This window comes from Cynoglossus semilaevis, chromosome 14 (assembly GCF_000523025.1).
Source record: "Cynoglossus semilaevis isolate Cse_v1.0 chromosome 14, Cse_v1.0, whole genome shotgun sequence".
Lineage (NCBI taxonomy): Eukaryota > Metazoa > Chordata > Actinopteri > Pleuronectiformes > Cynoglossidae > Cynoglossus > Cynoglossus semilaevis.
This window is the reverse complement of record NC_024320.1, coordinates 2,694,274-2,709,408: the sequence shown is the minus strand read 5'-3', so window position 1 is coordinate 2,709,408 and position 15,135 is coordinate 2,694,274. Positions and strand designations below refer to the sequence as shown.

Here is a 15,135-nt window from a genome sequence, read left to right as displayed (position 1 = left end):
CAGGAATCACGTCACGAGGGTTTCATACCTAATATTCAGTTGTTACTTCATGCACCGTCCTGTTTCAGCCAGGACTGATGTGGTCACCAGTTGGTTTCTTCCTCCATCTAGAACCAGTACTCCTCTTGTTCCTGTTCTGTTCTTTTTTTTTTTTTTCTGTAAAACATCTCGTGACTTTTTTATTTTTTTGCCTTAAACAGTAACAGTTACACACAGTGAGTAGTGGACAGGTCAGAAGGCTATTATTGAAGCTGATTGGAGGGGTTTCGTCATGTGACATTTCTGTGAGATTATCTTGCAGACAGACATGAGGACGAGCGTTCGTCCTGGTTTTCATCGTCTAAAGGTTGATTTGTCCGATGTCTTTAGGCTGGGCCCTGAAGTGCTCTTATGGTGCATTCACGGTTGCTGCACTTTTGTGCCATCCTGAAAACTGCCAACTGTTTGTCGTCCAAACGTCACTGCTGCGTTCTTCATGATCCTCCAGTCTTCATGGTGTAACCATGGTGAACCCACAGATATACATATATTTATTTGGTTTGTATTGCGCTAACTTTGGCAAACCTTTTCTATACATAATCTGATGTAAACAAATCGTCCAGGATCTGATGGTGTGAATTAAAAAAAGAAAAATCCATGGTTGCTGACCAAGGTGCTGAACATGGGGACTCATCCTTGCTTGATTTCTCTGATGGACTCTACTCTGAGGAGTAAGGCCTTGAAGGTGGGCCGCAGCTTGGGGTCTCCGCTCCAACACTCTGACATGATGTTGCAGATCTGAGGGAAGTAGAAGACAAAGAGGAACCATAAAAAAAAAATTTAAACTGGATTATATTTTTAAAGTCCATTGTTAAAGCTGATAACTGGCTGCTGTTAATGCTAATGCTAATGGTAGTCTTCCAGCTTATGTCCTCTGCCTCATGGTCACACCTGCCTTCTACTCTCCACTAGAGTAGAAGGCTAACCAGCGTAGTATATATCTATGCAGGTTTGACTGAAGAGGAGGTCAAAGGTTGGTAGGATCGCAGTAACGCTGCTAAAGGTGGCTCTCTGCTGTGACTGACCTCCTGTGGACAGTTGTCAGGAGTGGGCAGCCTGTATCCCTGGCTGAGCAAATCTATCAGGTGGTAGACGATCATCTGTCCCTGCTTTTCATTTCCCATCTTCTCCATAAACACCTGGAACGTCGAGACAAAAAACAAAGTCAAACTTTCGACCGTCAACAGTGTCGATGGTTACAGTGAGCGGCTCCTCGTCATCAGCTGAAATAGACTAGTGTTTGGTGGCTCTCACTGCTGGGGGGCTGCAGCTCTTATCGCTGTAGGTGAAGAGTTCGTAGAGAACGACGCCAAAACTCCAGATGTCCGACGCCACGGAGAACTTACTCTCTGTCAGCGACTCCGGAGCGTACCTGCAGAAACGTAACACGACACAGTAAATACACACACTGCTGGAGAAAACACCAGTATCTAAGACAAGGCGGAGACCAAATCCATTCCTTTCATCTTAGTAAGTTCAACGCTGGTGAAAAGTTTGGCAAAGAGTTTCCAAACTTAGAACAATATGAAAGGAGTTTCAACATTCATTCATGTCCAACATGCAGCAGGCCATCCTCACCAGAAGATGGGGCTCTCTCCAGGTTCCCTGACGGTGTAGTACTCTTTGTCCTGCGGCAGCATCTTGGTCAGGCCAAAGTCACCGATCTTCACCCTCATCTCACTCTCCACCAGGATGTTCCTGGTGGCCAGGTCTCTGTGGATGTACCGCTTCAGGGCCAGGTAGTCCATGCCCTGTCACACAGAGGGAGGGAGGGAGAGAGAGAGTGAGTGAGTGAGTGTGAGCTGCCAGCATCTGTGGACCTGGTCTGTACCCAGTCCCTACAACACCTTGCAGATCTGCGATGCGTAGTGCAGCAGTTTCATGGAGTCAAAGTGATCCTTGTGTTTGATGAGATAATCCCTGAGGCTGCCGTAGGGGAGGTACTCCATGACCAGCCGCAGGTTCCTCCGACCTGTCACCAGAAAAGAGGACAGTGGTCTCCGCATCGTTCTGGGACAGAGACGGAGACGTCAGACGTCGTCCACTTACCCGCGCTGTAGCAGACCCCCTTGTACTTGACGATGTTTTCGTGCTGCAGTGACTTAAGGATCTCGATTTCCCTCTCGAAGTCCCTGATGTGCTCATCGGTGCTGTGCTGCAGTTTCTTCACGGCCACCACCTCCCCAGTGCTGTCCTGCAGGGGGTCGTACCTGCACATCTCCACGCTGCCGAAGTTCCCCTGCAGCAGAGGGTCCATGGTGAACACGATGACGAGGGAAAAAGAAGAAAACGCAAAAGAAAAAGCAATGACGTGATTGGCTAACGATTGACTAACGTATTGACAACGTATGTGAAAACCATTACAAAGACTTTTCTGGTCTAGCTGCTGACAGCAGGCAGACAGGGGGCAGTATAGCACCTACCATGTCTGAAATCAATCCGATAACCACTCTTACTGCACTAGTTACTACTACTACTACTAAAACTAAGTTATTTTTGGGGAGGGATGTATTTACTTATGTAACTTAGTAAACCTTTAGCTATTTCCATGCTAACCTTTTGTTTAGACAACATACCATTTAGGTTTGACTCAGTAACTAGTTATCTTTCAACTACCAATCAGCTGTGTTTTATGTATTTGCATTGAATATCTTGTTATCTTTTGTTTTTGTGTACATTTTTTTTTTAGCTTTTCGCTTGGGGACAAACATTTACTTTTACAGTTTATTTACTTATCTTTCTTTTAGTTTTTCTCTGGTATCAGTTTTGCCAACAGTTTTAGCTAGCAAATATGATAGCTAATTGACACAATTAGCTATTTCATCAATGTTTCTGGCTAACTTCCTGTCTGTGTTTCACATTTGTTTTGCAATGACAATCTAAGTCATCATTTACTTTAAAATGTACTTGATCTATACAAACTGGATATGAAAGAATTCCCAACTATCTGTATCCCCATGGCCACCTAGTGGGGCAGTGAAGTATTGTGGTTGCCCCACATCTGTGCCTGGCTGTACCACCAGGGGGCTCATTACCTATCTTGATCATCAAGGAAATGTTGTTTGACATGTGACAACTTGTTGTCTAACCTCACATCCTCAAACAGAGTGGTTCTCAAAATGGGGGCTGCGCTCCCCATATGGGACGCAAAGCCATGCAATGGGGGACTTTTGCTTTTTTCTGAGCTTGCCGTAAAAGTGGTGAAATTCAAATTAGAAGAAGCAGTATCTCTGTGGTGTGTGTGTGTGTGTGTGTGTGTGAGGTCTCACTTTGCCAAGCTGCTTCAAAAATATGAGGTGCCTCTCCTCAAACTGGGCCGGCTCCTGGTTCTCAGAGGCCCAGGGGAAACCCAGACCCCTCGTCCTGTGGGGTAACATGTCGCTCTCCACCAGCAGCTCATAGTCTGCGATGACAGAAAAATACTCAGACTAAAGTCATCTGCACGTCTACACAGACTGACAGCTCTCTGCTGGGAGCTGTGTCTACCTGGTGTGAAGAGACTGTTGAGGTCTCTGATGACCGCTCTGAAGGACGGTCGGTTCAACGGCTCATAGTCCATACAGCTGTTGATCAGATTGGCCAGTTCTGTCCACTTAGGAGCCGGCAGCTGATGTCTGTCCACGTAGAACAGTTGTTTCTGTAGAAGACGGAGGTCAAAGTGAACGAAAGGAAATGTGAAGTATGATCTTTAAAAAAAAAAGCCTTGGATTATATTCAAGTTGTACAAATGCTGTTTATACTCCGTCATGGCTGCAGAGGGCAGGTGTGTGTACAGAGCAGAGGACAGACTGAGGGACAATGTGTTCAAGGGCTTTTGTTCAGGTCTCTGTGAATATGTCTGTAGGACGGCAGATAAAATAAAAGTTGAGTATGTCTTCCTTTTTAAAAGAAGTTTGGTCCGGCTCTGTAACGGTTTGGGGCTGCATTATTAGCCTAGCATTCTTTGCTGGCTTGAAATGAGTTGTTCTTAATATTGATATTTCAAGTTGAGGAACTACAGTATATTTAAGTGTCTCTGCAAAATGTGTGTAAATAACAAAAGAGTTGCAACCATGCCCTTAAAAGGAATTTAAAAAAAAACAAGATGGTGTCCAACAATTACAGCAATCACTGTTTAGTAGAAAACAGTTGAACTATGCCTTTATTACAGATTATTTTTTGTACACACTTCGTATTATATATGCCGTTGTATGGCCTTACGGTTTACCTTGGAGCTGTCCAGAGTGCTGAGTGGTTTGTCTCCACCACTGCATATCTCCCACAGCGTCGTACCGAAGCCCCACTTGTCTGCAGCCAAAGACAGGTTCTGGGCGTTGTCGATGCACTCGGGGGGCACCCACGGGATACGCTCCAAGAGAACTACAGAGTACGATACCATACTTTGAACTGGATCACAAACATCACTCTGAATCGTGTTGGTTTGTGGAGACGTGGCTCTGACCTTCTCTGGGCAGAACAGTGATGCTGATGCCAGGGTCACTGAGTTTGATGAAGGGCAGACTGCCCGTCCTTTTGTCCTCCTCTCTGATCAGCAGAACATTTTTGGCACAGACGTAGCCGTGTACGAGATTCTTCTCCTCCTGTGTGCGAACATGACGAAATATCACAGAGATATGAGTTTGTTTTTTTTTTTTACGTCAGTGTACCGCGTGTGTACGGCAGGTCAGGGTGTTACCAGGTAGAGCATGGCCCAGGCCAGTTGTTTGGCCACTTCCAGCTTCCACGTGATGTTGATGCAGCTTTTGTTCTTCTTCAGATAAATGTCCAGAGAACCAAATCTGCCAAAGTCCTGCACCATCATGTCTGACCAACAGAACAGACGTTACAGTTCAGCAGCGTAGAATTCAGCAGCGCTCACTGTTCTATTTTACTACACTTGTTTTAAATAATCAAACAGTAATGAAGAATAACTCAAGCTAAGACTCTGAGTCCTGGAGACTCAACTCTGACTTTTTCTGTTTCGACTTGGACTTGTAATTGCAGGGACTTAACTCTTTTCTGGACTCTTTCTAAAAACATTTTTCACTGTCACTTGGAAGCTACCACTATAGACTATTGGACTGACTAGAACTGCAGAGATACAGGATCTGAATTCACGTCATTCCGGTTCCTTGATATTTTGGAATCCAGACGAGGGCCAGCGGGCCACATCTGACCCCCCGGCCACCAGTTGATGATCAATTCATTGTCCTGCAGCGTCTGTTTATTTACAGCTCCAAACCTCATACTGCACTTGTTAATTCTTTGAGCTCAATCCCGACCAGGTGAAAGGTTAAAGCAGGTCAACATAAGTCAATAGGTCAGGACCTCCTTACTTCCTGTCTGTTAGATTCACAGCATCGATTCCTTATATTTCCGTTTGTCTTTACACGCGCTGACTGATTGGTCAGCATCGCCGTCGCAATAATATTTCTGTTTATTCTCTAACAATGTGTGTGTGTGTGTGTTACAAACGTACTCTCATCCCCACAAACGCAGACGCCGTAGTTGAGAATGAGGTGTTTGTGCGAGAGCTGGCTCATCATGCTGGCTGCTTCAAAGAAGGACTGGTGGAAGAGAGAGGTTTCTGTTAATGAGGATCAGAATGGCTGGCTGCCGCCTCCACACAGACACACCAACCTCTGAGTAGTTGCGGTGAGCCTTGTCCAGGATCTTGATCACCACTTCAATCTGATGGAGCTCTCCGTAGTCTCCCAGCTCCTTCCTCACACCTCGAAAGATCTTGGTGAAGGTTCCTTGGCCCAGACTCTCACTCTAAACACAATGATACATTGTGACACACAGATAGATGGATAGACATAGATATTTGTCAAATGTGTTAAATGCTGCAATCCAGCACTTCCTCAGGACCACAAAGGCCCAACTAGCCCGGTGATAGTCAGACACTCCAATGTTCAAAACAGGAAGTTTAACGTGTGAAGACGAGCTAAACTTTGTGCTAAGTGCTGTGGTTTTCCTGTGACAGACACACTGTTCTAGATTTCACACTTCCAGACATAACGTGAAGAAGATGAGGCGAACACTGGGGTATCAACATGAGCAGCAGTCACAGAAAGTCACTGAGGGACTGAAGCTGATGACCCCGCTCTACCGCAGGTCGATCAATTTGGGGAAGTCTTTAATGCTAATTGCAGTGACCGCGGTGACCTTAGATCGATCCGGCTGGTCCTCTGTTTGAATCAAAACCTTGGATAATCAGAGTCCCTCTCGATTCGTTCGTTGTCTGGACCCTGGGCCTAGACGTGTATACAGTGTCTGACTATATTTAGAATCCTTCGTGTGATCATTGTCTCGTCCTCTGTAGTGTGTCAGACTAAGGTCAGATCAACAGATCAGAGCGTCACACGCAGGTTTACTCACTATGATGAGGTCCTCTTTCCGGATCTTGTGAAAGACCATCTGACTGATGTGTGTGTGGAGAGATGGAGACAGGGAAACCTCTGCCCCCTGGTTGTTTCTGCACACTAGCAGGTTGGATTTCTCTGGAGAGTGGGGGAAAACATCGGAGAATCAAAGTGTGATCATCAGAGAAGCTACGTCAATTTCCGTTATTCCATAAAAGCCATAATGGATTATACTTTATTATATTTATATACTTTATTCCATAAAGGAGCTTATGTAAAAAGGCTAATGCTTTAATTATATGTAGGTGTACGGGTGTTTACTCTGCTGGAGACTCAGTAATGTGCTCATGAGTCATGGATGAGAAGCTCTGAGAAGGCTGAAGTGCATTTTATTTGAAGTGCAGCGAGGCAAAGCTAATAGGCTGCTTGTTCGACTCTAGAAAAACACGTGGACCACGTTTAAGCTGCAGGTGAAGAGAATTTTTTTTTTCTTTACGTATACAATCCCTCTCCTTATAAATGCAACACTAACTTGACCAATGCTGGTAGATTTGCTTAATGCCTTATTCCTCCCTACAGGCCTAAAATAACACTACAAATCCGCTGCAACATGAACTGTTTCCTTTTGAACTCATTCGCTTTAAAACATCAATAGGACACGTGCTTTGTAGAGGAAGTCACCGACCTTTGTTCTCTTCACTCAGGTCTGACTTCATTTTTGTTCATAATTAACCTAAAATCAAGCCTCAAATGTCCAGTTAAATATCTTGTTTAACTTGTTACAGGTTTTAATGAACCAGAAACCCTCTTTGATGCAGTGGTACCCAAAGTTTGTCTGCAGTGCCCCCTGTTGTAGATAGGTCAATTGTTGAGCCCGCCCCCAACATATCAATAACATATCAATTTTCCCACAAATAAAAAAATATCATTGCAACATTGCAATCGCTCTGCACCCTCGAGGTGGGACTTCCCCTTCTAGGGGAGCCACCATTGGTTTCAAATAGGGAAACAAGGTGTCATAATCAATATTTATGTTATTGTTTTACTTCATGTTTATTTTAGTACAAGGAGGCTCAGCCCATTTCTGTATGTGAACGCTAACCTTTAGAACTGGGAGGGCAGCACCGGGTCAGCTGAAAGGTGTATCCGTCTGTGCGCAGCACCTCCTTTTCATAGCAGTGCAGAAGTTCCCTCAGTGTGCTGAAGCTCTTCTTGGCTCCGCTCAGGGTGTACTCTCCTGACTCCAGCTTCAGGATCTGACAGTGTTTGTAGTCCACCATACTCTCATACTGACCACAGAGAAAGTAGTAAAAAAAAAGGGGGGTGTTAATGATGTAGTGGTGACAGGCCCATAAATGTCTAAAGTTGATCTAAAAGGACATAAAGCCAGGTGAACTCGTTACCCCGACGACAAAAGACATGAAGTATTTGTAGTAGTCCCTGGAGCTGCAGCGAAGGATGTACAGACCCTGGTGATTACCAGAGCGACGCAGCTTATGTATTGTGAACTCCATCCTGGGATTAAACAAAACAACATTCTTTTTGTATTTTGTTTTTGATACATGTTTTTAATACATATTTATTATAAAATACTGTTTTTAATCTAACTTATTATACTGTAAGTTTAGCCTTAATTCTGAGGATTTTTGTATGTATATATTCAGGATTTCTGTATATACTGTACATTCAGGATTTTTGTATATATATTCAGGATTTTTGTATATATATATTCAGGATTTCTGTATATACTGTACATTCAGGATTTTTGTATATATATTCAGGATTTTTGTATATATATATTCAGACTTTTTGTATATATATTTAAAGATGAATTACCTGAACGGCATGCCATGATATATATCTATCTATATACATATACATATATATACAGTATATATAGTGTGTGTGTGTATATATATAAATATATATAAATTTATAAATATTATATTAGTATTCACTACATGACATGAGATACTTACGACACAGGGCCGTAGAAGTAGCTTTGAATACACTCCAGGAGTCTAGGGGGCGCCACCTCTTTACACAGGTAATGATGGGCATCTGCGACCAGTCTGTAGTAACCATCAACCAAAGACACGAATGACAGAGCCTCCGATGGAGAGTGGAACTCCAGCTCCTTATAGAAGATGATGTAGAACATAAATAAAAAAAAACAATATAAAATATTTTCTACTTGAGGAAGTAAAAAAAACCATTACAACAACAACTAATTTCAAGAGAGTAGTGCTCAATGCTTTACCAGGACTTTTCCGTCCTGTTTGGACAGAGTAACGATGCGACTGTCGGCAGAGCCTTCTTTGTTGGACTGTTTAATGCTGATGTCAATCACCTCCGGGAAGTCGCAGTATGTTTGAAGCTCCTGGAAATAAAGCACAAGTAATAATAATAATAATAACAGAACAGAACAAGGTTTCTTCGGCCACAGCAAATATTTTAAATTAGAAAAAAAGTCCTACATAGCTGCAAGTCTCTCTGGTCTGTTTTTTTAGTTTGAACCAAGGCATTGGACAGCTTTTACCCTGGGTTTCACCTGATGATGTGTGCTCTAAAAATAGTACAACCACTGCCTCACCGTGCTGGTATCGGTGGATATTGGAATTGGAAATTGAGTGTTTAGACAATATCGGCATATCGGATGAGTAAATAAATAGTTAATTATTGGACATCCCTAGTTTTCAGACCAGTTCAGTGAATTGGTCTGAATTTCACAGTGTCTGGGAATCACTGTTTTAACACATATTAACATATTTGTAGGGATGCTCTATCCAATACTCAGGATCGGTATTGGTTGTCAAAAATTCAGAATCGAAATACGATCTGATATGTTTCATAAAAGATCAATATTTTAGCTCTTTTTCAAGCTAATTTAAAGCCTTTTCTCTCAGCTCACTTTGTTATTTTACTACTGAGATATTTTTTTACCTACGTTTACCTATTTCCTGGCTCAATTTGAGTCGTTTTATACTCCTTTAACATGAGACCATTTTTTATGATTTACTTTTCAATTGCAATTGGAAATTAAATTACCTTTACCTTTATATTCTTGAATGTTTTGATAATTCATTTGAAAGCACTTTTTTTATCCTTAAATAGTCATTGTCTGATGTATACTATTGAACCAGCAAAATGGAGATAGATTTTAATTGAGAATTTTTAAAATGATTTAAACTTTTGCACCTTAAATGTAAAAGGTACAGATTTAATATTAGTGTTTATAATGCAGTGATACCAATATGGTATCACCCATGTACTGGGTCAAAAACATGAGCCTCCTTGTGCAGGATTTCCAACTGAACTCCTGTAGCTCCATCTGTTGGTAAAAAACAGCCATGGCTGCATCAACAGCGTGACTGTGTCGGTCTTGAACTCACCTCCTTCCCTCCGTCCTCTTCTATCCTTTTCAACCACTGGATCCCTTTGTTACCCGAGACCACGATGGTCTCCTCATGTGCGGAGAGGTCAGTGACTTGAAAGCGCTCAGAGTAGAGGGAGGGCAGCAGTCCCTCCAGGTTCATCAGGTACTTGAGCTTCAGGTTGGACACAGAGGCCTTGCACTCGTTGAACTGTTGGATGAATCTCTTGAAGCGATAGCGGATCCTCTTCCTGGTCACGATGTTGTATTCCTGGATGTGGCTTCGCATGCACTTAGGCAAAAAGGACTTGTAGCTTGAATGGAACATAAAAAGAACAGAAAACAGTAGGTCAGAACCAAGTCAGAATTGTTAAAGGGATGTTTTCAACACATCGTCAGCTGGACCAAAAATCTGTTGTCAGGCTGGAGATAAAAAATTAAATTAGTTATATTTCTAAAAAGTTTTAAAACAACAGCAACAATAAAATACAGGGGGGGGGCTTCATTTCGACATCCTCGATCGACTTCCATAAATTTATTTCTTTTATTTAGTTCTGTTCATTCATTCTGAGGTACGGCATGAAAACAAATTTAGTATGGGAACTATCTGGCGTGTGGTGGAATAATGACGGCTTTGTTTACATCCGTCAATTGTAAGCCAAACGTTGTGATGTGCCACATTCACTTTCTTGTGTGGTTGGGAACCTTTTGCCCCTCATTATGGCTCCCAGGCGTTAGTCAGACTCTGTTGATGTTTTTATGTCCTAGTCAGGGGCCACATCAGCAGTACAGTTCCCCTTGAAGAGCCGGTTGTAAATGAAGACTGTATAAATCAGGGGTGTTCAACCCCCGGTCTGTGGACCAGTACCAGTCCATAGGTTATTTGGTACCGGGCTGCAGTGGGACACAGTGAAAAAAATTCCTTAATTTTTACTAATTTACTTCATTCAAAGAAAATCCAGTCATATGCATTTACTTTCTTTCTTTAAAAATAATCTGGTAATATTTTTAAGTAAAAGTCATTCAGACTCTGATCCAAACAGAATAGAGTCTAAAAGATGTTTTATTTTGAAAATGTAATGATCCTTCAATGCTCAGCACCTTTGTACTGGTCTGTAGTAACAGGTGGTACTGGCTGACCAGTCCTTGGAACAGAAAAGGTCAGGGACCACTGGGATAGACGGAACTACTCCATAACAGACTAATACATGTTTCTGCAATTGATTATTATTTATTCAAGCTACAAGTATTGTTCATTGCTGTGTAATAAAAAAATGTAATTTCATAGGTTAAGAAACTCTGCTACATGGATTTTACTAAATGCTTTTTAAGCTCCTGCAGGCCACAGAAAACAGCTTGGCGGGCCATATTTGGTCCCCGGGCCTTGAGTTTGACATGTGTGTCCTAGATTGTGATGTCGCTACTGTGCTAGCGTAGATAATAATAATGACATACGTACTCATGTTCAGTATGTGAGTTCCGATTTACAGCAAAATTTGAATTCTGTCGCCCTGTACGAACGGTTCTCTACTTTTTTTAACAAACTGAAAATTGGACACGGAGCTCAACAGTGTTCTGGACTCAACTTTTTCGGCGTCTGTCGCAGGCCTCAGTCTCTCGACTTGTTTATGTCGAACAAATAGGATTAAATGCCCGAGTAAAAACACTGACAAACCGTTCTCTGTAATTCTGATTGTATGTCACATTTCAAACAGACTCTCCACACACACACACACACACACACACAGATCTTCCTTTGTGAAGTCCTTGCATTGAAGTGAGATATTAAAACAGAACATGTTCTCAGGCAACACAGATGTCAGGGTCACTCTGGTCAAACACACATTTCCAGCTTCAGTAACGGTGAATCTCCACTGTTCTTACCATAGGCCGCAGCTCAAACAAATAATGTTAATGATGCCATTAGATATAAAGGAGTTATTGTCAATTCAAGTCTGGCCCCCGGTGCCAGAGCTAACCACAGATCAGATATTACAGACACAGTTGTAACTCAGGAGTTATCTCACACAGAGACAGGATTCATTCAGCCGCCTGAGCCCACGTAATGAAACTATTGTAATGCTGGGCTCAGAATCCAGAGGAGACAGTGTCGTTGCTGTGAAAATCCATATTCACACACTGTCACCACAGCTGGATGGGAAAGTCAGATTTACATCAGAAACAGTTTGGCCTCACATGAAGGTGTTGTTGTTTTAGGATTGTCTTCACACCCTACCTGGCGTCATTATAGATGTCCACAGGTGATTGGTTGCTCTCTTTGGCCAGTCTCATCATGTCCAGCGCTGCCATCCCCAGACATTCCTCCTGGGAGTCGTGGCTCACTGGTATTTGAACCCAGCCGTTGAGAAAATCACTACGCCACTAAAAAAAAAAAAAAAAACAAGAGAAAAAACATGAGAACCATGGTTTAGAGAGATTGGAATGAATGGAGGTGTGTGGACTGTGTGGAAACAAGATGTGGAGTATGCAGGATGGAGCTGATGAGACCTGAGCAGATCACATAGATGAGAGATGTTGTTTTCTCACCCTGCTTCTCTGCCCCAGTTTTTTTAAAATCCAAAGTTCATTCAGTTTGAAACTAATGGGACTAGAGAGACCTGTTTTTGGTCTGTTATAATTTAAATGTCCGCTCTGCCAAAAACATAATTAAAACCGTTTAGTTAATGAATAAAGAACCATGACACCCACTCTTATTTTGAATGATCCAATAATGACTTCATGATCTAGCTCTTCCGTCTTTAGGAGGCTCACAGCAGGTTCAGAAAGTTTACTCTGGCACAGCGAACTGAACACTTCATGTTCACTTCATGTAGTTGACATAAAAAGAATTGTTAAATGGTTTCACTACAGCCTTTGTTAACAGCCCCCATTTCCTGTTTTCTCAACTCAGAAAGACAAAGTGGTCGCAGTAGAGACAGAGACAGAGTCAGAGGTAGAGGAAAGGAAACAAGCTCGTCCTCAGGTTACTGACATTTAAGAAATACTAAATACCCGACTTGAAGATCCTGCATTTCTGGTCTTGACTCATAGTTCTATTACAATGTAGTAATGCAGGAAGGTGACAGCACCAACCTGAGAGAACAGGTAGGCCATCACACAGTCGTCTATCACAGGAGCCTCCATGCCTTTGGACACGCCGTAGCGATGGGCGTGAAAGGAAGTGCTGCTGTTGTACCAGCCAGGAAAATAATATCTGGATAAAAACAGCACACAGGAGGTGATGATTCAACCAAGGACAAGTGGAAATATATAAGTATGATGTAAGAAAATAAATTCTACCTGATTCTGAAGTGAAGGTTCTCACTGTCTGACTGGTTGAGCTTGAAGATGTGGTTGGGTGGAAACCACGTCCGGTCACTTTCCCTCATGAGCCCAAACATGTTGAAGTAAACCGGGGCGATCCCTTCACAGACAAAAAGTAAGAAAATATAAAAATTAAATAACTTTCCACCAATCAAGACTCGTGGTTATGGTCAGCTATACAGTGGTTGTTGTATGATTTGGACCAGTATTTGATACAGTAGAAAAGCATGTTGACTGGAGTACATCTTTATTAAAAAAAAACAAAGATTTCATTTTTTGGTAATTTTTCGACAAAGATGAATTTCATTGTATTTGGGTGTCTGCCCACCAAGATGTGTGTCCAGAAAAATTCTCCCCCTCCATCCAATATAGTCGCTGACCCCTGGTTTGGAATAAGGACACCCTGTGTGTAGGACAGAGGTGTGGTCCAACTACTGAAGTTTTGGACAGCTAAAGGTTACCCAAAAGTGAGTATAGTTTGCCATGAAGAAACTATAACTAAGCTCAAAGATAATCACAGCCTTTGATCAAATCTTCCTAAGGAGGATTTTCTTTTTTTTTTTTTGCATTTTATTTCCTAAAAGAATAGGCCATCTCAAAACAAAGACACCAGGTCAGTATTTCTGTATAAACATTGTTGTGGATAACTTTCTGTTTACACACACACACACACAGCTTCTGTTATGGCTCCACTCTAGAATGCAACTGTAAGTGTACAGCAATGGTCCACCATTCAGCTCCATCGCTCTCTAGGCATGCAAATCTAAAAGAACCTTTTTTTTTTTTTTTTTTTTGCATGTTTGTTTGTTGAAGCAAACCAGTGAACCCAAATGACCGTCTAAACGCAGGGAATTTTCCCATGACCATAAACCCTTCTGTGGGAACTCAAATTCTGCCAGAACCTCATGACCAATAGTAGCACTAGGTATGAATCAGCTGGTCAATTTTTGGGCCTCAAAAAAAAAAAAAAAAAAAGTCATGCAATGTCACACAGCATGAAGCACGACTGTGTGGCGTGGGTATGAGAGTGCAAAGGGAAGTTAGTCAGCCGCAGTGGAGGAAGTGCTTTTACGGCTGTGCTACAAACAAGCCTTCACTTGTTCCGTGTATAGGTGTTCCAAAAAATAATATGAGCCATGAGCTGCAGGGAAACACGCCACTGATGTAACTATGATTCAGGTATACCAGGACTGATCATTTGGAATTCACCGAGGCCAGACTATGAAAATGTACTGGGTATCTGCCCATTAATAGATTATTAATAACTTTCCTCAATAGATCCTTAAAGTTCAATCATTAGTGGTGGAACTCAGACTGACATAATACAACAGATGTTTAGGTTTTTATTTTAACACTGAAATCCGTGTCAAAAAAATAAATGTCAAATCAATCAATCATGTAAATATATGTCTTTTTGTATACCACACAGAGATGATTTTAAATAAAGTGCTTGTTTTTTTTTCAATTTAACTAATAACTTACTACTGTATGGTTCATGGCGTTGGATTCACCTCAGTGTTTCTGTAACTTGCTTGTTGAGTGTGTACTGTGTTTTGTATCGAGCGAAAGAATGAACATTCAACACTTTTTAGGCTTGGAGCTAATATTTAAATGACCAACATTAAAATATATTTGCTAATATAAAGCCAACATATTTTATATACACATTTTATGTTCAGGTACTGATTAAATGCACGTAGCTCTGGGCACAATTTGATTAGATTCTCACTAGTACACACTAGGATTATACATACATACATATATAAATATATAAAATATATATATACAGTATAATATATATATTCTGAGGGTTTTGATTGGCTAAATAAATACTGAAGAAGCCGTTCTTGTTAAAAACACATGGACCAAACAACAACAATATTTAATTGTTACAGGTTTGGCTAGGGATAGGATAGTGCCTGGGTCATTTCCTGGACCAAAGTCCACTTTGGACTTTGGTCCAAAGTAGGACCTCGTATTTTCTTAAGGTTTGATACTCATAATTAGTCATCTTTTCTGGTTAACTGTTTCTTGGTTCATTCATTGTGGTGATTC

The 15,135-nt window shown here is 41.7% G+C and overlaps 1 protein-coding gene across 1 annotated transcript in view; it reads right to left on the bottom strand.

Annotated features, from left to right (window-relative positions):
- Nucleotides 1-132: 132 nt before the first annotated feature.
- The window catches only part of jak2a (Janus kinase 2a), a 24,642-nt gene continuing 9,639 nt past the window's right edge, over nt 133-15,135 (bottom strand). Inside the window, exons 3-24 of the mRNA XM_008324401.3 lie at nt 13,057-13,180; nt 12,850-12,970; nt 11,993-12,138; nt 9,776-10,070; nt 8,644-8,763; nt 8,363-8,520; nt 7,787-7,898; nt 7,486-7,672; nt 6,400-6,521; nt 5,659-5,793; nt 5,498-5,585; nt 4,715-4,842; nt 4,481-4,619; nt 4,247-4,398; nt 3,526-3,676; nt 3,309-3,442; nt 2,089-2,278; nt 1,887-2,011; nt 1,618-1,790; nt 1,294-1,411; nt 1,065-1,178; nt 133-777 (exon numbers count right to left, since the gene is read on the bottom strand). Of these exons, the coding sequence (XP_008322623.1) occupies nt 670-777; nt 1,065-1,178; nt 1,294-1,411; nt 1,618-1,790; nt 1,887-2,011; nt 2,089-2,278; nt 3,309-3,442; nt 3,526-3,676; nt 4,247-4,398; nt 4,481-4,619; nt 4,715-4,842; nt 5,498-5,585; nt 5,659-5,793; nt 6,400-6,521; nt 7,486-7,672; nt 7,787-7,898; nt 8,363-8,520; nt 8,644-8,763; nt 9,776-10,070; nt 11,993-12,138; nt 12,850-12,970; nt 13,057-13,180 (3,140 nt within the window). The 3' untranslated portion in view covers nt 133-669. The remainder of the gene's footprint in view (nt 778-1,064; nt 1,179-1,293; nt 1,412-1,617; nt 1,791-1,886; nt 2,012-2,088; nt 2,279-3,308; nt 3,443-3,525; nt 3,677-4,246; nt 4,399-4,480; nt 4,620-4,714; nt 4,843-5,497; nt 5,586-5,658; nt 5,794-6,399; nt 6,522-7,485; nt 7,673-7,786; nt 7,899-8,362; nt 8,521-8,643; nt 8,764-9,775; nt 10,071-11,992; nt 12,139-12,849; nt 12,971-13,056; nt 13,181-15,135) is intronic.